General features: G+C 36.9%; 2 protein-coding genes across 4 annotated transcripts; both read right to left on the reverse strand.

The window, feature by feature from the left end:
- Positions 1 to 1,459: 1,459 nt before the first annotated feature.
- On the reverse strand, positions 1,460 to 15,069 carry LOC107711954 (interferon-related developmental regulator 2-like). 3 transcript variants are annotated; one of them, XM_016517056.1, is made up of 13 exons: positions 14,999 to 15,055; positions 12,656 to 12,715; positions 10,292 to 10,405; positions 10,094 to 10,175; positions 9,864 to 9,988; positions 8,177 to 8,334; positions 8,024 to 8,077; positions 7,746 to 7,924; positions 6,879 to 6,987; positions 6,669 to 6,803; positions 6,357 to 6,485; positions 2,421 to 2,513; positions 1,460 to 2,217 (listed from the first exon to the last, which is right to left on the reverse strand). In XM_016517056.1, the coding sequence occupies exons 1-13, from the start codon at positions 15,045 to 15,047 to the stop codon at positions 2,137 to 2,139; spliced, it is 1,368 nt and encodes a 455-aa protein (XP_016372542.1). In that variant the 5' UTR covers positions 15,048 to 15,055; the 3' UTR covers positions 1,460 to 2,136. The 3 variants fall into 3 exon arrangements, with proteins under 3 accessions (XP_016372542.1, XP_016372541.1, XP_016372543.1); XM_016517055.1 differs by lacking the exons at positions 1,460 to 2,217; positions 2,421 to 2,513 and adding exons at positions 4,456 to 5,392; positions 5,589 to 5,681; XM_016517057.1 differs by lacking the exons at positions 1,460 to 2,217; positions 2,421 to 2,513; positions 12,656 to 12,715 and adding exons at positions 4,457 to 5,392; positions 5,589 to 5,681 and having other exon boundaries at positions 14,999 to 15,069.
- A 1,488-nt stretch (positions 15,070 to 16,557) lies between these two features.
- On the reverse strand, positions 16,558 to 21,866 carry LOC107711956 (aminomethyltransferase, mitochondrial-like). Its single transcript, XM_016517058.1, has 9 exons — positions 21,581 to 21,866; positions 19,902 to 20,069; positions 19,632 to 19,712; positions 19,369 to 19,500; positions 18,330 to 18,408; positions 18,022 to 18,167; positions 17,095 to 17,275; positions 16,867 to 17,022; positions 16,558 to 16,757 (listed from the first exon to the last, which is right to left on the reverse strand). Exons 1-9 carry the CDS (start codon positions 21,686 to 21,688, stop codon positions 16,579 to 16,581), a joined length of 1,230 nt encoding a protein of 409 aa, XP_016372544.1. The 5' UTR covers positions 21,689 to 21,866; the 3' UTR covers positions 16,558 to 16,578.
- Between the last annotated feature and the right edge of the window lie 3,021 nt (positions 21,867 to 24,887).

A 24,887-nucleotide genomic window follows, 5' to 3' on the forward strand; every position in this document is an offset into this window, starting at 1 on the left:
TCCAACCTACAGAGAAAGAGAGTTGAGAAGCAAGCACCATGAAGTCTTCATATAACTAAACTAAGTAAATAGTGAATACACCATAAAACCACACTTTAAATGATTTAAAAATGAAGAACTCTAGTGAAAAAAATTAGTAAAAAGCAAAAGAGTCCTCCGTTAGAGATCCATGTAATACATGTAATACTTTATGCTTATATAAAATTCTATGCTTCAGTAGATTTTAATACTTGAAGGAACAGAATATACAGAATATTCTATGACTTCATTTCAAGTAAAATATATACATTTAAATGCTTGTAATTTCTTAAACGCATTATTTAGTACTTGCCCTTGTGCCGTATTGCTCTTCTTCTGTGACCCAGTAAATGTTTCAAACATTTGCTTTAGATGGTGGGTTTGAACATCTCAGGCCCACAGAAAGGACAGTGGTACAAGGAACAACAGTCCTTACATTTCTGGAGAGCTGGCTGCTCCTCTCCTCGCAAAATAGTTGTGTAGCTATGAAATACAAAGGAAAAAACATTAACACCTTAAAACACCTTGATGTGTCTCCTGATGATGGGCATTTCAGACAAGTGATAAACTTTTTTCCTAAAAAAAAAAAAAGAATTTCAATGTCAAAATCTTACAGTGTAATTTAAAGCAAAATTGATGTCATTATATGGCCAAAATATAATACGGGGGAGGGACAATGAATCCATTACAAAAGAAACGCTCTGAAACAACAGTTGATCTATTGACGGACTCCTCCAGCCACGGGCCGGTTTGCAGGTCTGCAGCAGGTCGCGTCTTGCCGCTGCATCAAACGGTCACTCACCTGTAGCGTTATAAACTCTGTATTTTGGTAACCTTGCTTGTTCATTCGTGACACAATATGAGTTGATAGATCTACCTTTATTGCCAAGTATGCAGAAATGTTATAATTCACCTTTGTATGTCGACTTGTATGGCTGAACATTTTAGCCAAACTTGTTACGAGTCTGTTAGGTCTAAACTCTCGCGAGAGTACCCATGAAAGGAGACGCGTAAAAAGCTTTTCAAAATAAGAGTTACAAAACATGTGCATGACCCTAATGATAGTTACTTATAATGAAATATAATAACAAACGAACAATAAACGTAAATGTTTAAACTGACTGTATCAAACAACACATTTTAATGATATGTAATTAAATACCCAGGCTGATAAGATTTGTAGAGCAATTCTAGTCATCACACACTTTCTTCACAATTTTTTTTCTCTTACTACAAATACATCTGCGCCTGTCAAAAAGACTTCCAACACTGTTAAGGATAATTACATAATTTATTTTGTGTTTTCTCTTCCAAAATCCTGCTGCTGCATACAGTACTTTTGCTTCAAAGAAAACTTATGACATGCTGGTTTTTGATATTTAGAAAGAAATTCAAAAGAAATGTTGAAAACATGATCTAAATGGGCAGACATGAGCTTGTGGTGAGGGTACAATGATGCAAGAACCTTATTTGACTGCATCACACTGAGCCAAAAAAATAAAAATAAAACAACAACAACGTTTCACATCTTAATTCTACTCATCTTCTGAAAACCCTTTTCAGAAGATGAGTAGAATTAAGATGTGAAATATGGTTTATTTAGTGGCAGTGAGAGAGGTTTAACAAAACGGTCTACACTAACTCTGGCAACCTGCAGTCAAAGATGAATTTTCATTTGTTTGCATCATCAGAATGCATAATCCATTTATATAAATGCATGTAGAAAAGCTACAAAAAATTACGTTTTCTTGGCCTCTTTGTTTGTAGCAGAGCTGTAAAAAGTTAATGTTTCAATGATAAAAATTCTCTTTTGTCCCAAAAACACTTGAGGAGGTAAAACAGGTTTCAATAGAAAAGCTGAATACAGCCTTACAAGAGGTTGTTATAAAGATACAATATTTCATGTTTGTTTAATTGTAGGATTCCTAGCTTTCACACTGTGATGTTAAATAAAAACACAACACCGCATACACACGTGCACACACCCAGCCTTTCACACTCAGACAGTCACACATGTCCATTGTCAAGTCTCTGGCTTGGCAGTATGTCAAACTATAATTTCAAGTGAGCCGAGGGGATTTTAAGGATGTAGTGTTTCTCTCTTTGTCGCCTTCATCCTCACATCACGTCGGCACGTTTGTCCCTCACTTTGTTCCTTAATTTAGTCCGGGCTTTGAATGCAGCAGAGTTAAACAGATGCTGTGAAGAGACAAACCAAAGTTATATAAATATGCACACAAAACCTTAGTGAATGAAACTGTCTGCCAAAAAAATGCAAATTAAATAAGCACCGTTTACAAAATCAGTTGAATCTGACTTCACGCTGCAAAATAAGACTTCTCGTCATGTCAGTGTCACTGTTCGTTATTTATTACATTTATAAGCGAAAGGTTCAAGATTACCCTCTCTGTGCGGGAGATCCTGCTTGCTTTGACAGACGCATCCAGGATGAGAGGAGGTCCAAGTCCAAAAATATCCCTCAACAAAGGATTAAACTACAAAAAACAGACAAAAACTCATAACAAACACTGCAGAACAGTGGTTCTCAAACATGAGGCCGGAGCCTCAAGATGACTTGATATAAACGATATAAAACAAGCCCAAAAAAAAGCATTAAAATAAGGACTAATAACTACCAATTCTACTAATGGTTAGAGTTGGGTTCATATCGATTGGGTTTCTTACGATACCGGTGCCAAATCGATACTTTTAAAATGGTACCGGTGCCTAAACGGTGCCTGAAACGATACTTTAAAAAAAGAGCCACAATTTCTTACCATCTTCGTACACTTTTCCATGTTTATTTAGAGCTGGAAGGTCCAAACGTTTCTCCAGACCATTTTGGCCCCAAACCTACCAAATGAAAAAAGAGGATTAAGAATCATACGTTAATAATTCAGTATTTAAAAATCCAAGACATTAGCCATTACCTCCAAGTACTGACGTCCTGCTTCCTCCGAGTTGTTTACTTGTAGTCTTTCTTTTTATCTCTTGAGGATTCATGAATATCTGCATATTGTTTATATATCTCTTACTCTTTCTCTATATGCAAGCTTGTTCCAGACGGCATCACATGCTCAATTTTGTCATGTTTACACAGTAGAGTCCATCTCTGAGAGAAACACAGCTTCACCCCTCTCTCCAAATCACACTGACTCCAACCTACAGAGAAAGAGAGTTGAGAAGCAAGCACCATGAAGTCTTCATATAACTAAACTAAGTAAATAGTGAATACACCATAAAACCACACTTTAAATGATTTAAAAATGAAGAACTCTAGTGAAAAAAATTAGTAAAAAGCAAAAGAGTCCTCCGTTAGAGATCCATGTAATACTAAGATTTCTTTATGCTTATATAAAATTCTATGCTTCAGTAGATTTTAATACTTGAAGGAACAGAATATTAATTTATTCCTATGACTTCATTTCAAGTAAAATATATACATTTAAATGCTTGTAATTTCTTAAACGCATTATTTAGTACTTGCCCTTGTGCCGTATTGCTCTTCTTCTGTGACCCAGTAAATGTTTCAAACATTTGCTTTAGATGGTGGGTTTGAACATCTCAGGCCCACAGAAAGGACAGTGGTACAAGGAACAACAGTCCTTACATTTCTGGAGAGCTGGCTGCTCCTCTCCTCGCAAAATAGTTGTGTAGCTATGAAATACAAAGGAAAAAACATTAACACCTTAAAACACCTTGATGTGTCTCCTGATGATGGGCATTTCAGACAAGTGATAAACTTTTTTCCTAAAAAAAAAAAAAAGAATTTCAATGTCAAAATCTTACAGTGTAATTTAAAGCAAAATTGATGTCATTATATGGCCAAAATATAATACGGGGGAGGGACAATGAATCCATTACAAAAGAAACGCTCTGAAATAACAGCTGATCTATTGACGGACTCCTCCAGCCACGGGCCGGTTTGCAGGTCTGCAGCAGGTCGCGTCTTGCCGCTGCATCAAACGGTCACTCACCTGTAGCGTTATAAACTCTGTATTTTGGTAACCTTGCTTGTTCATTCGTGACACAATATGAGTTGATAGATCTACCTTTATTGCCAAGTATGCAGAAATGTTATAATTCACCTTTGTATGTCGACTTGTATGGCTGAACATTTTAGCCAAACTTGTTACGAGTCTGTTAGGTCTAAACTCTCGCGAGAGTACCCATGAAAGGAGACGCGTAAAAAGCTTTTCAAAATAAGAGTTACAAAACATGTGCATGATCCTAATGATAGTTACTTATAATGAAATATAATAGCAAACGAACAATAAACGTAAATGTTTAAACTGACTGTATCAAACAACACATTTTAATGATATGTAATTAAATACCCAGGCTGATAAGATTTGTAGAGCAATTCTAGTCATCACACACTTTCTTCACAATTTTTTTTCTCTTACTACAAATACATCTGCGCCTGTCAAAAAGACTTCCAACACTGTTAAGGATAATTACATAATTTATTTTGTGTTTTCTCTTCCAAAATCCTGCTGCTGCATACAGTACTTTTGCTTCAAAGAAAACTTATGACATGCTGGTTTTTGATATTTAGAAAGAAATTCAAAAGAAATGTTGAAAACATGATCTAAATGGGCAGACATGAGCTTGTGGTGAGGGTACAATGATGCAAGAACCTTATTTGACTGCATCACACTGAGCCAAAAAAATAAAAATAAAACAACAACAACGTTTCACATCTTAATTCTACTCATCTTCTGAAAACCCTTTTCAGAAGATGAGTAGAATTAAGATGTGAAATATGGTTTATTTAGTGGCAGTGAGAGAGGTTTAACAAAACGGTCTACACTAACTCTGGCAACCTGCAGTCAAAGATGAATTTTCATTTGTTTGCATCATCAGAATGCATAATCCATTTATATAAATGCATGTAGAAAAGCTACAAAAAATTACGTTTTCTTGGCCTCTTTGTTTGTAGCAGAGCTGTAAAAAGTTAATGTTTCAATGATAAAAATTCTCTTTTGTCCCAAAAACACTTGAGGAGGTAAAACAGGTTTCAATAGAAAAGCTGAATACAGCCTTACAAGAGGTTGTTATAAAGATACAATATTTCATGTTTGTTTAATTGTAGGATTCCTAGCTTTCACACTGTGATGTTAAATAAAAACACAACACCGCATACACACGTGCACACACCCAGCCTTTCACACTCAGACAGTCACACATGTCCATTGTCAAGTCTCTGGCTTGGCAGTATGTCAAACTATAATTTCAAGTGAGCCGAGGGGATTTTAAGGATGTAGTGTTTCTCTCTTTGTCGCCTTCATCCTCACATCACGTCGGCACGTTTGTCCCTCACTTTGTTCCTTAATTTAGTCCGAGCTTTGAATGCAGCAGAGTTAAACAGATGCTGTGAAGAGACGAACCGAAGTTGCATAAATATACACACAAAACCTTAACGAAAAAATAGTGCTGATTTCATTTGCATTTTTTGGCAGACAGCTCCCGAAATCAATTGAATCTGACTTCACTCTGCAAACTAAGACTTCTTGTTATGTCAGTGTCACCTTTCGTTATTTATTATAAGCGAAAAGGTTCAAGATTACCCTCTCTGTGCGGGAGATCCTGCTGGCTTTGACAGACGCATCCAGGATGAGAGGAGGTCCGAGTCCAAAAATATCCCTTAATAAAGGATTAAACTACACAAACAGACACAAAAACTCATTATAACAAACCTTACAGAGCAGTGGTTCTCAAACATGGGGTTGGGGCCTGCATGGGGGAGCTCAAGAAACCTCAATGGGAGCCTCAAGATGACTTTAAATGATTTAAAACAAGCTAAAAAAAAAGCATTAAAATAAGTTACAAAAACAAAAAACTCTACAAATGGTCTACAAAAACCTTGATATATGAGGTAGCCTAATTATGAATAAATGTGATTTGTAGTCCTGAAAATGTCACGAAAATTAACAGAATTTTAAAATGCCATAGGTATTTTATAAAGAATATACATTTTTCTAGTAATGACAAGCTGTAAATTGTGTTAGAGTAGAAATTAAGAGTGAAAAACTTTTAAAACCCTTAACCAGTAAATCACAAACATCACATTAAATCATTGGTTAAATAAAGAAAGATCCCTGAACATTCAGCTCTTGAAATTCCAAAACTTACTACAGTATATACAGAAACTTTCACTACAAAGCACTGCATTTCTGATTTGTTTTAATTAGAATCAGAAGCTTGCAGTTCAATTCAGATTTCATTCAATATTGATTCATTTAGAAATATTTTAATCAACATTTTTCTCTAGTACTACACAGTGTTATTTATGCCAAGCATGATGCCAACAGTGAGCTGCAATTGGTCCTCCTCACCTGTAGGTGGTGTCTGACTCCAGACTCGAGCACTTCCTTAAAGGCATCATAAATCTTGCGGCGCATCCAGCCATCAATGTAGATGGCCTCAATCCCAAACTGGATCTTCTCCTCTGTGAAATCTTCATTCTGAAAATAGGAAGGAATGTTTGGCCTGATGTCGGTAAATCTTAAAACCATAACCATCTAAGACAGTCCTGGATCAACTTGGCTTATTAGCCCTGCATGCAAAGTTGCTATAAAATATTTGGATGTATTTTAATGACATGTTATTTAAAAATAAAAAGGCATGAGTTGTGGTTCTCCTTTCACCTCAATGTAGTGCAGCACCTCTCTGAAGATTGAGCGCTGTTTCCTGCGGTCATTTTTAGCGCGATGTTTATTTCCATCAGTCGCTAGGCTCTTTAGACTGTCACACAATGCATCGCAGTCCTCATACTCAAACTCCTGAAACACAAAACACATTATGTACACTGCCATCTTCCTGACATGCAAACTTATTCACCCTTACACAACACACACCTGATCGATGTCCCGTCCCAGTTCATACAGCAGAGCGATGGTCTCTCCCACAGCAATCCTGAAGTTCACCTCACTGCTTTCTAAACACGCATGTAGATGTGGCAAGTGGCTAAAAGACAGACAAAGACAAAGATCATTTTACAGACAAATAAGTCTATCTATTCAATCTGGGTGTTGTCTGTCACATGGCTTTTTTTTTCACCCTGATGAAAGCAATACATAAAATATTATAATGTCTTCTGTATTCACTGTGGCTTAGATATCAGCACTGTTTTGGATTGTGACTTTGTAACAACAAAGGCAAAAAGTTGCAAGCCCATTCACTATAAGGGTGAAAAAGACAAGAAAAAATCAAATGTGAAATAACCACATGACATTCTTCAGTGCCAAATTATAAAATTATAAAAGCGACTTACAAATGAGAAATAAAAAAGTGACTCATTTTAAGGATGCAATACCACGAGAGGTGCTGGCAATTTAAAGTTATAGTACAATAGTATAAGCTAGAACAAGGAAGGATATAAAAAAAATAGTGAGAGCATAGAAAAAGTAGTTTTTTTTTGTTGTTGTTTAAGTTCTTTTTGTTACTAAAGTTCAGCAAGGAGGTATGGGTAGATTTGTGGGTCCAAACATTATCAAAACAAGTATTGGCCGTTCCTCAGTAAATGTGTGTTTATCTTGCATTTGCTTTTTTGTTGTCCTTTATCACCTTTATAGTGTGCAGACCCTTTTTTTGCATCTTTTTGGCTATTTGGACTATTGTGGCTTATGCACCTACACTTTCTGTACTTTTTTTTTTAGGTGCAGTGAGTTTTTGGTAGAGTTTGAGTTTGTGCAAAGATGTGTTTTCTTGCGATTCAAACTCACTGGTTGAGAATGGTGTTAATGCGTGACGCAGGGCAGAGGGTGCAGAGCAGAGCCCACGACTGCAGGGCGGCACTGTGGAGTGCAGGGGTCCCGGCTTTGACAGAGGGCAGAGTGCCATCACCCAGGGGATATGCACCCATAAACACATTCTCCAAATGACCAAGAGATTTTAGCAGGTCCTGAAAAAGACAGGAGGAAAAGACAGATGATACTTGATAGATGATACAAACATGCAGATCTATAAATATTCATATGCATTTTACAAGATCTGATCATACCTCTGCATCATCTGAGGCAGACACGTAGCAGCACATACCCAGAGCTCGAGCGCACTGACAAAAGGTGGAGATATAAGTAAACAATCCCATTTTAAATGTTTATGTAATCGAACAAATAAAAGTTTATAGACGTATATTGAGGCATCAACTCACATTCTGTCGAGCTGACAGGCTGGCACAACTGTCAATCAAGATGGAGCTGAGGATGGGGCGGAGCATCTTGAAGCCCTCCTCACCTTCAACTCCACCCCCGAGCTGCATGCACAAGAGAGCGCACACTGTAGCAGCAGCGGCCTGCTCCTCTCCTCCACCTACAGATAAAAGACACTTTATCAAGTTAGTAAACCCAGTTTATTTGCAAAGAGAAACCACAGATAACATGTCTACATCCAAGTGCAGCCTGGGATTTCTCTACATATTATAAAAAATAAAATAAGTGAATTTTCATATAATAAAAAAAAATTTAAGTAAAATATAAAAAATAATAAAATATTACATTTTAAAGGGGTCATATGATGTTGCTAAAAAGAACATTATTTTGTGTATTTGGTGTAATGAAATGTGTTTATGCGGTTTAAGGTTCAAAAAACACATTATTTTCCACATACTGTACATTATTGTTTCTAGTTTCGCTTTCACAACGAAACACATCGTCACACACGGCGGCCTTGAGTGAGCGGTGGCTGGCGAATTCGACGAAGGAGTGGCCGGCGGGCTTGCGGCAACCACATGTGACGACCCTGGGCTGGACTCCGCTTCATCCACGGTGAAAGCCGATCCACAGCGCGAAGTTGATGTATTTCCTCAGCGACCAGCACGGATCAGCACTAGGCATGACGAAGCAGATATCGTCCTCTTTTGGAAGGCCAAACAAAGTAGTTTCGCTTTCACAACGAAACACAGCATCTTTACGACATGGCGGCGATGGCAACAACAATACTACAGCGACAATAAAAGTTAAGCCTTCTTTCTTTGCGTGAACATTTGGGCGGCGTTATGCAAATCTTCCCACATCATGACATAGACATGTGGGGGCGTGTTAGAACGAGCCGTTTTAGGTAGGCGTGGTTGACTCTTAACTTTTATAAAGAATATCTCTTTGGATTTAAGACTTTAGTCTTTGCAACTTTACAGATCTTCTTTATGCACCAAGAGCTTGTAACACTCCAAAGAGAAAGGAAAAATTGAAATCGCATCATATGACCCCTTTAATATAAAATAATTGGATATAATGCAACATTTACTTCCAGCCCACTGCCCTCAATCAAGTTTTATTTCTTATCCTTTATAGATGATAAATTTACAGTTTGCTTATGAATGAAGAGTGGTAGTTTTTTGATAGTTTTAAAGACTAGTCTGTCTTTAGATCAAAACTCATGTTTTGTTATTTTTTGCCTTTCTTACTTTTTATTTTTTCATTTTAATTATCGTTTTAATTATATAAATAGTTATCTTTTGTGAATAACACATATGTAAGAAACTAAGTACAAGCACTATAAGAAAGTGAAAAAAGGAAAAATAAAAAATATATAATATAATAATATAAAATATAATATAAATACCTTTTATCCTTTCAGTGCTTGTACTTTGTTTCTCACAGGTATGGTTTACTTATCTTAAAAAGGTAACTAACAATTGATAACTATCTCTCTCTCTCTCTCTCTCTCTATAAAGCCAGACGATTCACTTCAGTACTCGTAGAAAACAAACACACATGTAGGATTGCAAAACCGGTCTCTGTGCCCTTAGTTTTAATAATCTAAAGAGTTTCCCATTGACTTTAACTTGAACTTTGACAATGTGTGAACACAAAAATTCCACAAAAAGTCCTAATTCACACCTTTCCTCAAGCTCCTTTCCAGACAGTCACTGATGGTGAAACGTCTCTCTAACAGGAACTCATACAGAACTCTGGAAGAAAACCCCAAGCGCAGACTTTCTAGTGCAGCCAGACGGGTCTTAGCACTGAAAAACACATAAAAGATAAGCGTGAAACAGCTGCAAAGCTCATTTAGTTTTCAGTAACTGTGTGTGCTTGCATTCCTCACTGTTGTGTCAGCATATTGATACCTTTTTTCCATCAGATTGTCGATGCATTGCTTCAGTTTGTCTTCTGTTTCTTCCTGAGCAGTTTGTTCATCTACCACCTCACCTGCACAGCACAGAGTCAGTGTGTGGATGGTTTTTTTTTTTGCACTTGTATACTGGCAATATATATTTGTGCTAATGTTTGTGCATGTATGATGTGATTTGCATGTCTCTGGGTACCTGTGCCCTCCTCTATGACTGACGCGCTCTCACTGGCGCTGCTGTAGTGACTGAGAACATCCGACGCTAAATCATCATCACTCACACCAGACTCGCCTCTCGCCCCATTTCTCCCTAAAACAGTGAGAGAGAGACATGATGAAGAGATACACAGTGAACATTAGTTTAAGGGTTTAATTCAATGAAAGATGGGAATGATCATAGGTTAGGTGGATGGGTGTGTCATAGTGTGATCATGTGTGTTTTAACTGTCCACAAAGTTCATATACCTAAACCCTCTGCTTGGACAAAGCCAGAAGATTCACTTCAGTGCTCAGATAAAACAAACACACATGTAGGATTGCAAAACCAGTCTGTTAGTTTTAATAATCTATAAAGAGCGTCCCATTAACTTTAACATAAAGTGTGAACAGTCCGACTATACAGAAAACCTAATTAAAACCTCTTTCACTCTCACACACTTCATAGCAAACCAACAACTCAGAAACAGAGGTCTGATTTGGGTCAAAGTTCAGTGTGGCCTCTCTCAAACACACATATACACACAAACACACAAAGGTCCACCTGTTTCCCATTGGGGTACCAGCAGACCTTTAGTTTAACATGAAAGTGTCAGTCTTAGAAACAAGAGGATTTGTAAATGGCGTGTTTTAAAATTAAAAATGTACTGAAAAAAAACAATTTTGATAATTAAATCGTGGAAGACAGATTAAAGTGGAGAAATATCCTCTGAGACTCTATCCTCTTTAAATCAAACTGTCTCTCTGCACTGATCCACTCTGGATCATGATCTTCAGTGATCAGGTTAATCTCTAAAAGATAGGTCATGCAGTTCATACTCTTGAAAAGATTCAATCAAACATATTGAAACCATTACACTATATTTATTTGTGTTTCAAACAGCCTTACTAGATATTGCCTAAAATGATGTTTGATTTAATCAATGAGTTTGATTTAATCATGATTTAACTTGATCAGTCTAATTTCCTTGAGAGGATTTTAGTAAAGATGTGACTCATTTGTAAGTTGGTCTGCTTAATGTACATAACACACTACTGTTAAAATGTTTAGGATCGGATTTATTTTGTTTTTAAATAAGTCTTATGCGCACCAAGGCGCATATTATTAGATCACAAATACAGTACAAACAGTAATACTGTAAAATAATATTAAAACTTAAAATGAGTTTTCTATTGTAATACATATTTTTAATTTACTCCTGTGACGGTAAAGCTGAATTCTCTGCAGTCATTACTCCAGTCTTCAGTGTCACATGATCCTTCAGAAATCATTCTAAAATGCTGATTTGGTGCTCAAGAAACATTTCTTAAAAAGAAAAAATATTAAGCACACAAAATTTTGATCAATTTCAAAAGCAGTTTAAATAAATATAAATTAAAAAAAGCTTCAATCAACTGGTTCACTGATATGCAGATTTAAGCAAAAACACACTGAGAATAAAGTCAGAAGACTGTTTTAGAACTTAAACTTAAACAAAAGGCCTCAAACTAGGAGTTCATCAATATCTCATCAATATGAATGCGACATTCCAATAGACTTTCAAATGGCAGTCTAACTGATGTACCAATACATGCATCAGCATAACAAGACATATCAGCAGGGATGAGATGGGAAGCAGCAGTGCATTCAGCAGAGGATGAATACCATGTGGAGGATGAGTCTGGAATCGTTGGGAATTTATGAAAAACAAATCTGAGACAATCCACAGTATCCTCAGACTTTGCAGAGTCAAAATGTCGATAGAAACAGTTAGTCCAAATATTTTGACTTGAGTTCCAGTACTTTCCAGAAGCTTCATCGCTCAGTGGAGCTGAACCTGCAACAGACTGGACACATGTGATTCCCAAGCAGCAGGGGGGACTTTAGCATTTACATTCCATCATAAAAAGGTCAAAGGACTACTTTTGTTAAACATCCATGTTTCACTATGATTGCTCAAAGACCAATGAAAGACAACTTTAGCTGCCTCAGAGAAACAGCTGCTTGGTGAGACAATAAAAGCCTCTAATCGTGATAATGAATAATGATTTCCAGTATAATAGGAGTCAAAAGGAACACGTTTCTGGTTTGTACCAATGAAGAGGTAGTTGACCTTTACTGATGGGGCTGTGGATGTACTTTTGACCAAAAAAATGTTAGGAAACACTGGTCTAGAAGTCTGCTTTCACAAGAAAGCAGAAGTGATAGATGCTTCTGGGGCATTTTGGTTCTCAAGTCATGAAAGGCATTAGACAAATGAGAGAAGATGTAAACAAATACACATGAATGGATATACACATGCAGCTTATTAAACATTAATGGGGTGAGAGGCATGAGGTCACAATCAAGATCAGGTCATGCTACCTGCACGTGACAGGGCAGTCTTTGACAACTGCAGCTGAAGCACTTCCTGTCGAAGTGAGCCTGCTCACAGTGAACAGGAGAAAGAGAGAGATTAAACCAGGTCTTATCTGAGATCAGTTTGACATTTCAAACATTTAACTGTAGGACAAGGCCAAATGACAAAAACTGCTACTCTTGCACTCTGAAGTTGCCTCAAATTACTTCTCAAATCTTTCAAATGTATAACCTTGCTGGTCTCCTAATCTGGTTTTACTGGTCTAGTTTGCTGGTTTTGGTCATATTTAAACTGGTCAAAATGGAAATTCACCTTGTCCACCAACTAGCTACATACAACAATTTTATAGCAGTTGTGAAACCACCTGAAACCAGCTAAGACCAGCAAACCATCGTAGGCTGGTTTAAGCTTTTTTTCAGTAGGACATTCACACATGAGTTCAATAAGATTTGTCATTCAGAGAAATAACTCTTCAGCACTCACTGTCAGTCCTGTCACAAAATAGACCAGTTTTTAGGGGTGTGCACAGAGTCGAATATTCAATCTGTAATTATTATTTGAAAAATAAATACACTATTTCAGTCAGTGAGACAACGTCTCCACTTGGTACTGAGATCTGAATAAATCATAAATAAAGAAAATACAAAAGTCCATCACTGCATTCACGACTGCAGGTAAGCGCAGCCAGCTATGCCCCGAGTGAGCCAAGAGAGCTTATCTGATAGCCAAATGATCTTGAGACATATGCTTCCTTTAAAGGGGTCATAGGATGCTACATGCACTTTTACAAGTTGTTTGAACTTAAATGTGTGTTGGCAGTTTGTGTACACAACCACCCTATAGTGATAAAAATCCACCGTGTTTTTTTTTTAATCTACTAAAATCTTTACCCCTTTCTCAAATTAAGAATCATATCAACTTGTAGAAAATGGGCATCATATGACCCCTTTAAGATTCCTCGAGGGAGAGTGGTTTAAGAACAGAAACCACAAAGCGCTGTAAGAAACTTTGCTAGCACACCGTTATCTTTGTGTCTCTGGAATGTCTGTGTCAGCGCGCGTTCTTATTCAAGGAGCCAGCTTTCACCCGAACATGTGGATATTATTGTTTTTCTCAACATGTGAAACAACATAAACAGGATAAACATAGGCCGACTTGAGTGTATGTAATTTCTGTACTGTAATTGGCATGGTCTGCTTTATTTTTTTCCGTTTGCTCTGCTTGGACTTGAATGCTTTTGTTCTTTATATACATATATTGTTTACACACGTTTTCAACTGAAAGAAAACCTTGAGACATAACATAAGGTTGTTGTAGAACATTGTTTTGTATAATGCTTATAAGCTTGTTCGTAAATGGTGACAAAAGCTTAACTATTAAAAAATTATGTATTTCTCATTAAACGTAATTTAAATAAACGAATATTTGAATATTCGTTTTCATGAGCCCAAATGTTCGAATACAATATTTTAGAAAAATGCCCATCCCTAGGGGGTTTTTTGTTTGTTTTTTGCCATGCTTGCATTTTGCCACACTGCATGTGACGCGGCTCTGCTCGTGAACTTATCAGTCTTTGCATTGAAACTAAGAGTTGAAATTTTAATCAAAAACTTATCTAATATTACAGCTCGCGTGAGTAAGTTAGTCCGGGAAGGCCCGGTTTTCGCGGCTCCGTGATACTTGGGCTAAATATAGGCTACACGAGCAGGCATGAGCTTCACCTGTCATGCTGCAGACGGAATAACCCTGACAGTCAATCACTTTGCTTCTATCCTTACTGCTGAGGTAAAAGGCAAACACGGTTTCTAAAATAGTCATTGTTAAATATTTTGCTTGTTATGCACAATTACAATTTTTAGATGACTGGCGCTTGAAATAACACTGTAAATGGTGCTGAAATGGTTGCAGCCACATCAAGACCAAATAAAAGCTGTAATGCATTAAAACAAACCACACTGAGTTATAAAGAATATGCCTCATCAATTTTCAATCTTTTTTTGCTTAAAATCGTAAAGGAAATAAATAGGGGGGGGACTCAGTTTCCAGCTGGGCAATTTGTCACCCAAACAATGTAGTCGTATTTTAAATGTTACATTACTTGATTGTTTTAGCATAAATATGCGATAATTTTGTGAGGTTTTATGTAAAACATACTTTACCAGTGTTTTAAAAACAATAGTTCCACGTACCGACAAATGTTATGAAAACAAGTATTTGCAATTATGCAAGTACACTGATCTTGTTTTAAAGATATGTTGCTGGAAATAATCACGAAAATATTGCTTGGTGATATTTTGTCGTGTGACCATGTTTATTCTGTCTGTGACAGCAGGAGGTGTTAAACTCACCCTTACTTGAACTGTTTCCACCGCGTTTCCCCTTTTTGCTTCGTGGCATTCTGACAGCCGCTCCAAAACACCGAAGCCCAAAGGAGACAGAATATAGAGAACAAGAGGCTGTAGTCAGTCAACAGTTTATCAACAATCCCAGCCGAAAAATCCTTCCCAGAGTATCAAAATACTGTGATCTGTGCAGTTTGGCCCCACGCTTTAGGCACCACCAATGTAAGGTGCGCCTCACACCGAAATCAAAATACTTAGAATTCAGTCTTAGTTTTAGTATTTATTATCTATGGTTGTCCCCAGGTAACCGATATCTAATGCCAGGTTGTGATGGTAAATGTTTTTGGAAATGTTTAGGACGGAGGATCGTGCACGTTGCGGCTCCAGCTTCCACCATCTTCCCACGGTAACAGCCTGCACACCCGGCACGCTCCTCCTCTACGCCTCACACAACAGCAGAGCACTATGGGTAATGTAGTTCGCTGTATTATTCCAACCCAGGGCCTCTGCGAGAGACGTAAAATAGAGAAATACAGTTCCCACAATGATCAGCCATTCAGAAATGTTTGGATTGCACATTCTGCAAAAAACTAACATCTTTATAAACTTTCCTGTATGAAAACAATAAGGACGCTTAACAGAACTGTCAGTATACCGTGACTCTTATGGTTTTATGTTGCTAGTAATTCTCATTAAGTGAGACGGTGGTACATGTGGTGGTCCGTTTATCAACACCGTTTATAAAACCCATTCACTCTTTAACAAGTTAATTATTCATAATAACAATACTTTTTACTACTTATTAACTAACCAAACTATTATTACTCATCTCATATATATATATATATATAAAGAGGGGGAGGATGAGGTGGGGGGCAACCAATCAAGTAAAAGTTTATAAAATTATATAGAATAAATTTAATTATCCTACCACATTCCAAAAAGAAACAAAAATGGAAATGTTCGAAAATCGAAAGACTTCAGAGTGATGTGGTCTAAAGTTAATGACATTAATAATACTACAGCATAACAGCCTACTCAAATAAATTAGGCACTTTTCTAATATAGTTTATCTCATTCAGATTGGCTTTGTTAATTATTTAATCATTGTACATCATAAAGCTATGACACTAAAACAGTACACTGGCGTAAAATGAGCCAGATGTGTGGCAAACTTAAAGGAATCTTAGTCAGTAGTCTTTAAAACAGATGTAACCTTCCCACACTCAAACTAACATTTTAAGTGCTCTATGTTTAGACACACACGCACACAGAAACAGCAAGTGGTCCTTTCCCACATCCTGAAATTCCATTTGATTTGAATTTCTAGTGAAGTGGCCAAAATGTTGTGCAATTATTACAGAATGTCCTGGAATGTAATTTAAATGGAAGTAAATTATGTTTGTGTTTATAGTTTGCATTATGGAATGCTCAATGTTGGCGTGTGTCTCAGGCTTTGCGTAATCTCTAATGTTGGTCTCCATTCCAGCGGCAATCCAGTGGCAGTGACCTCCACTGCTAAATACTACCAGACAGGTCTTCAACAGACCCTCTTGTAAACACAGATGGTTTTATGATCAGTAGGTCTACTGGCCCATGTAGTACTTGGTGGGCACGAATGGCATCTTGCTGACCACTGCTGGCACTGCTTTCTTCCTCACTTCCACCTGGATTGATGTGCCCACTTTACTGAAGCCAGCTTCCACGTAGCCCATGGCAACATTTTGTTTGAGGCAGGGGGAGGGGCATCCACTGGTGACCTCACCTAAAATAATGTGGGCGGGAAAGCAAATCATACAGGTTCAGAATGACATGACGGTGAATAAATGATGATGATTTTGAACCATTCCTTTAAACACAAATGCGTTTGTTACCTATAACCCTGCCGTCAGATGACAGGATTGGTGTGTGCTGTCTGACAGGTGGTCCAGTGGAGATCAGTCCCACTCTCTTTCTCTGAGTCTTTGCCTTTATTTGTGGAACAATGATGTCAGCACCGGGAAAATCTCGTGCCTGTCGACGGCGCTTACCTTAACACACACACAAATACATTAGCATTAAATAAACATGCATGGGATATGATAATAAAAGTCTTGACGCACCTATAGTCCAAACAAGACTTGCTTCCACAGGTGTGGTGGTCTCATCAATGTCGTTGCCATAGAGACAAAGTCCCGCCTCCAGCCTGAGACTGTTTCTGGCACCGAGACCAGCGAGTTTCACCTCACTATCGGCTAACAACTTTTCAGTCAGTGAGACAACGTCTCCACTTGGTACTGATATCTGAATAAATCATAAATAAAGAAAATACAAGAACATAAACTTTACAGACATGCCAAAAAACAAACAATAACCAACCCCCCCAAAACGAAAGTGTTTAAAACTAGCTAGTTTAGTTAATTTTGTTATTAGATAATAGATTAATCTATCAGACATTTCTAACAGTTCTTACACTGTAAATAAAAATGAGATTTGTGCCTCTAATAATTTCTAATAGTCATGAGACACAAAAGTTTAGACACAAAAGATTTTTAATATTTTTAAAAGAAAGTCTCTTATAATCACCAAGGCTGCATTTATTTGATCAAAATACAGTAAAAACAGTAATATTGTGAATAATTATTACAATTTAAAATAACTGTTTTCTATTTATTCCTGTGGTGGCAAAGCTGAATTATTCTAGTCTTCAGTGTCATATGATCCTTCAGAAATCATTCTAATATGCTGATTTGGGGCTCAAGAAACATTTACTTTTATTATCAGTGTTGAAAACAGTTGAGCTGGTTAATATTTTTGTGGAAACCATGATAGATTTTTTTTTTTTTTTGATGAATAAACTTTAAACAAACAGCATTCATTTGAAATAGAAATCTTTTGTAACATTATAAATGTCTTTACTGTCACTTTTGACAAGTTGAATGCATCTTTGTTAAATAAAAGTATTCATTTATTTAAAAACCTCAAACTTTTGAACAATAGCAAATAATTTCAGTATAGTTGTCATACAGTCAGATGGAGATCACACCCACCTCAACTCCATCCTCCCCTGTATATCCGCAGCGTGTGACCCTGCAGCCCTGAATGCCAAACACTGGGGTCAAAACACTGGTCATAAAGGTCAGCTTCCTGAGGTCATCACCCACACCTTTCTGCAGAACCTGGGCCATTGATGGGCCTGCATTCAACATGAATAAACATATAAACAATGCTGAATCGAATGCCCCAAAAATGTACATAATGCATTTAAATAACACGCATACACCAATGTATTCTAAAAATATAAAACAGGAATGTGGGCAGTATTACAATGCAAGAATACCACAGACCCATGACTTACCCTGCAGAGCAATAAGACTTTCGTCCATGAACTCCAAATCTACATCATGACCTGCTGCTTTAAACTCCTGCAGTCTGGCCTACAAACAAACACACATACATCTGAGCAAACACATGTGTAAGCAAATAAATATATACAAATAAAAATTATAAACAGACTGACTGCATTAAAAAATCAGAAAAAAATGGAAATGAAAAACGTTAAGGAATTTTGACGCCCCCTTGTGGTGTTTAAGGGAGTTAATATTTTGGTAAATAGCAATTAGATGCTATTTGCACTAAGTGAAAATAGCATATTTTCTTAGCGATAGATGCTATTTACACTAAGCGCAAATAGTGATGGATGCTATTTACACTAAGTGCAAATAGCAATGGATTCTATTTACACTAAGTGAAAATAGCAGTATTTTTAACAATATGCTATTTACACCAAGTGCAAATAGCGATAGATTCTATTTACACTATGTTAAAATATCAGGATTTTCTGCTATTTATACTAATTGCAAATAGTGGCAATAATCTGCACCTCAGTATTATAGTACATTATAATGCAATAATATGCAATAATAACGTATTGCGTGTAAATTATAATTTTAATTCAAATTATTAAATTGATGCCACCTTATTGGGACAATAAGGCCCTCCCTACACCTACCCTAAATCTACCCGATACTTTATTTTCAACTTTTTAATTATTTCCTTCATTTTTATTGAAAATAAATGTCTTTCCGATGTGATATGAGATTTGAAAAGGGAGAAAAAGAAGTTCGGCAAAAGGCGGATTCGAACCCGGGTCGATCGTGTCAAAAAAAGACTACGTTACACGCTTTACCATCTACGCCACTAGAGCTAACAATTGACAACAGTCTTTTATAATGTTGACCAGCCCTATCACACGTTTGTGGGTGGAGCTAGTGTAAATAGCCTCTGCCAACAAGGCAGATATTTTCACAGTCATTATAGAAAAATATTTGAATGCCCTGATCAACCAATCAGAATCAAGTAAATGAATATGTTTAATGATCATTAACTGTACTGGCCTGCATATGAGCAGAGTCTTTGTCCGCACAGCCAGCATTGGAGACAACATACAGGTAACCCTGGTCTGTCTTGGTCACTATCAGATCATCCATGATTCCTCCTTTAGTGTTTGTGAAGAGGGAGAGAGTGCCCTAGAGAAAAAAAAAAATAATTTTTTTGGATGACTAAAGATTGCTTTTTTTTTTCTTTTTTTTTACTAAAGTTGGCAATTAGAACACTCTGTGTGTGTGTGTGCGTGTGTGTGTGTGTGTGCGTGTCTTACCTGGTTGTCTTTTAGTTCAGCAATGTCTCCAACAATCAGAGACTCTATGAACTTCACTCTGTCTCTACCATAGACTTTAGTCTATGAGGAGAAAATGGCAAATATTCATTAGACACACCTCACACTACTGTCTCAAAATAATAGCCAATATTGTAGGTCAGATGTGGCATTTTAAGCTGATCTTTTACTTAATTTTTAAAACATGTATTGGATCAAAACAAACCATATGAATTGGTCTACATACAGTACATTAAATGTCTACACACTAACCTGCAGCATGTGACTGACGTCGAAGATGGAGCAGTGCTGGCGTGTGTGCATGTGTGAGTTAATGTGACTGTCTTTGTACTGCACAGGCATACTCCATCCTGCAAACTCCACCATCTTACCACCCTGAGCCCTATGGAATTCATATAGCGGGGTCTTCTTGAGCGCCACCTTGACACAGAGAAAAATCAATGCAAATAATACCTGTTGGATAAAGTTAATATTTATATAATACAGTTAATAATATAGTTAATAATAACGATAATTATTATAGTGTAACAGTATAGTATACAATTTGTAGTGTGTTATTAAATCAGCTTAAGATACTGTGACCTTTGACCTCAAGAGCTGGATCCTACCTATGAGTCTGCCCACTTTTACCTCACATTAGGCCACATTAGCTATTTACAGTTTACGAAACCAGTCCAAAGTCAACTAAGCAGTCTAAAACACTATCTGATCCACAGAGAGTAAGTGTGTGTTTGAGACTTTATCTTTATTGCATTAGGTAATACATCACACGCTCAAACTGGTGTGTTTAAAAATTCGAGAGAATTCAGTGCCTTGTGACCACTAGTGATTCAGTCTAATTATTTGATCACTGTTATTGACATTATTACACATGTGGTTTTCATAAGATCATATTAATTGAGAGATTACATGGAATATGTCAATAAGTTTTTATTAATTTGTCACACCACAGGACCATTGAAAATGAACGAACAAAGAAAAAAGATTTGTAAAAAACAAAACTAAAATCTGAGCAGTTGCCTAACCTAAAATATACAATTTCGCTTAGATTCATATGTTTTAAGTTAAAAATGCTCATAGACAAACAATGTGCGCGTATCTTTATTGCATTAGGTAATACATCACAGGCTCAAACTGGTGTGTTTAAAAATTCGAGAGAATTCAGTGCCTTGTGACCACTAGTGATTCAGTCTAATTTATTTGATCACTGTTATTGACATTATTACACATGTGGTTTTCATAAGATCATATTAATTGAGAGATTACATGGAATATGTCAATAAGTTTTTATTAATTTGTCACACCACAGGACCATTGAAAATGAACGAACAAAGAAAAAAGATTTGTAAAAAACAAAACTAAAATCTGAGCAGTTGCCTAACCTAAAATATACAATTTCGCTTAGATTCATATGTTTTAAGTTAAAAATGCTCATAGACAAACAATGTGCGCGACTCGAGTGTTGTCTGCGTTTGATGACGTTACAGGGTGTTCCGAATGAACACATTTTGCTATGTGAACTTTTACAAACAGTGAGTGTGTTGGGAGCAGTGAACACTGCGTAGGGACCCTATGAATCGGACCGCAGCTTATGTGTTTCAGTGATTCACACAGTCCAAGCTGCGAGGACTCTACGGATGGACGCTCTCGTGCTCTTCATTAGCGCAGCAGCTCGAGCGGACAGCACAGCAGATGCCCGTGTTTCTCGTGCATGAACGACACCCTGAGCCATAACAGACCCCTAGAACGGCACTACATTCAAAATCACCTCAGTAGTCAGGGCATTATACTGAAATGCACCACCAAGTGCAAACTTTCCCTTCTCGAACTTTGCAGGAAATAAGACTTTTGTCAAGGTTTTACAAAGACTTCGGTTTATTTTAAGTTTGCATAGCTTATGATGTTTTTAATGATTCCAGTTCAGTGCATACCTCTGTGGAAGCTTGCCTGTCCTGCCGCACCGTTGCCCCCAGACCGACAGCTCGCGTTTCCCTTGGAAATCGTTTACAGAGTCCGTTTGCAAAAGCCCGAGCAAGCATGCTGTTTTTCGTTCAGTTTCACACCAGTTGTTCAAAAGCCAACTTTCAGCTAATCAGCTAGTCTGGACTCGACTCTCACAATGTAAAACAAGCAAGTGAATTCAGAGAATCCTGGGAAATGTAGTTGGAATTCCTGACGTACACGTGCTGTTGAGCAGTTCTCAGCCACTTTTATCGGAATTAATCTTCCGGTAAACGATGGCGCATAAGACCTTTTCCTTTTAGACACGCAGCACAAAAATTAGGGATGTGTTTCGCGAAGAATATAACAATTATTTTAGCACTTTCGAGTTACAAATATTTGGGTAAAAATGATTTTCCATTTATGTATTTGGCAGACGCTTTTATCCAAAGTGACATTCACAATACATTTTTAGATGTTTATCGGTGCATTTACATGAACTGATCAAAATGTACATATGAATGCAATGTATTTATAAAAATAAAACAAAGCTATAAAAATGCCATTTTTATCATTTACTGCCCTCAGTAGTCTGTATGTATAATATGATTTCATATTTCAACAGAAAAGAGCAAAAGAAACACCAATTCTTACAAAGGTGTGTTTACAGGAGACCTTTTAATGTATCTTTCAATACTTGTCCCCAGGGGTGTAGCCATCATTTCAGAAGTAAGGGAACAGAAATGTCAAATGTATTAATACCTTTATTTATTTATTTATTTTAGGTCTAATTGTTAGGTTTTTATTACTATTATTTTTTTAGGTCTAATTGTTAAGTTTTTATGTATTTTCCTTATCTCTTTCTTTTAATTAAGAAATCAAATACACTGCTGGGCAATTACCAATAATTTGTATTCTGTAATATTTTTCCTGTATTTTCCTAATGGCAATTTTATGATGTGTTCATATACTACACTTTTTTCCATTTTCATCACAAAATAAGGCAGAAAATATATTTTATATTTTCTATAGGCTATTGTAATAAATGCTACGTCAGTTAGCACTGCATTATTCAGATACTTTGTTTAGCCTATTACCTGGAGATTACTTGAAAGAAACACATAAACCATATATTATAATCCCCCAGGTATTTTTTATTCTTTCATATAAAAAACTGAAAACAACAAAACTCATAATGTGAATCTTTAACTAGTCATTTAATATAACAAGTCTAACTAAACTAATTAAAATTTCATGAACATATAGTAACACTTTGTTCATTTTTCGGAGTGATTCGTCATAAGAGTCATTCGTTCGAGAACTACGCTGATCGCACTGTGTGCAGTTTTGATCCGCCTAAAGGAACCGATTCATACGAGTCATTAGTTCGGGAATCGATGTAACACATGATCTGAAAAAGAACCTGTTCTCGGTTCCCAACGCTAGCTAGCCTACAACACAATTTCGCTTAGTCTTTAAGAAAACGTAATTTTTTTAATGTTGTAGTTTTGATATTACCCTAAGACAAGTTAAGACATAATGGATATAAGAACACATTCTTACTATTAAACTGCATAAGACATGTTCTTGCAATATCAAAGTTTTAATGCCTGTATTACAATATACAAAATGTCAACATGTAACTGAATGATTGTTTGGCCCCAAATCTATAAATAACCGTTCTTCTCGTCCATGAGGCAGCAGCTATTTTGGGTCTGGGGATTTTGAGCTGTATTTAGGGGTAGAGGTGCCAGGCGGACGAGACGGACACTGATCTTTTCAGACCATTCAAATCACGGCGGTTTCTCTGACTTTTCTTTAGTGTTTGTCAACAACACAACAACCCACAGACGTTTATTAGCGTTTGATGAAAACACAATCTGAGGGTAAGTCTACACGCGCACAGGCATCAGTTTACCACTAAGAAATATTTTGCAGTTTTGAGTTAGTGTGCATATGTGGACCATAGTAGACATCAAACATGAGATCATTTGCTACTGATCTTTGTTCAGTCCATTCAGCCAAAATTCATCGGAGACTATTCACATGGGTTCCGTTTTTTTCCTGATTACTCTCTTAATCTGATATAGTATATAAGGGGCTGAATAGTTTTTTGTGGTATTGTGAACAGTACCAAAAAAAACGAATGTCCATGTTTATTCAATATCAAACATGGAACATTTAACATCACTGCTGTTTCCAGACTTAAACTGGTTTCAGTCATGCATCAAAGTTGGCAAAATGTTTGAGATAAATATAGCTGTTCAAAAGCAACAGCACTATAGCCTCAAACTTAGGCAAATGCAGTATATTTAACATCAATAAAGCTGTGCTTTAACTGTAAAATGTAATGGCTTTGCCCTTAATTTAGCATCCAATCATTAATGAATGGGGATGGGAATAGTTATTCACATATATAGATGTCTTTTGCTTTTGTTAGGAGGAATAGTTCACTCAAACGTATAATACTGCCTTCATTTATTAACACCTCATGCCATCTACCGTAGGACTTTCTTTCTTAATGGAAATGCAAAAGGTGAAAATCTAAAGATTGTTTTCCTGGCTCTGTCCCATGGAATTACAGTGACTGAAATTTCAGTCTGCTTCTCACATTAAGGTAATCCTATGACTTTAAAAGATTTGCAATATAGTGCAGAAGCCATATGGACAATTTTCATGGTGTTTTTTTCTATCCGTTTTTGAAGCTTAAAAGCTCTGGTCGCCATTCATTGTAATTGCATGGAAAAGTGAGAGCAGTGCAAAATTTATTTTGTGTTCTATGAAAGACAGTCGTACATAAAACAACATGAGGGGGAGTAAACATTGATTTTTGAATCTTTGAATCAGGTTTTCATTCTCTGTCTGTTTGTTAGTGGTGGGAGTGATCATGAAGTCCACTCCTTCTCCTCCTCCAGCATTTGTTCGTGTCAGCGAGCGAGACCTGACAGAGATTGAGCTCCATTCCGTCGACTCGATCAATGATCTGCACCGCACACACTCTGAACAGCACAGCAAAGGTATTTCATCATGTCAGAGAGTGTATGTATGACTTTAAAATCTTTTCTAATTTCTATACAACTCAAACCCACCTCTCACGGTCAGGTGTTCAGCCACCCCGTCCACCACCTCCTACCTCCAATGGGAATCTTCAGATGCAAGATCAAGGAGTTGTCTATCAAACAGGTCAACCAGTCAGAAGGCCCTGTGTGAGCAGACTGAATGACATATGCACTTCCACCAGGCGGCACTGTTTTTTAGCATGTGCAGCCATTATTGCGTTCCTCCTTACGCTCATTC

Source organism: Sinocyclocheilus rhinocerous, unplaced genomic scaffold (genome assembly GCF_001515625.1).
Source record: "Sinocyclocheilus rhinocerous isolate Xijiao unplaced genomic scaffold, SAMN03320098_v1.1 scaffold1168, whole genome shotgun sequence".
NCBI classification, from domain to species: domain Eukaryota; kingdom Metazoa; phylum Chordata; class Actinopteri; order Cypriniformes; family Cyprinidae; genus Sinocyclocheilus; species Sinocyclocheilus rhinocerous.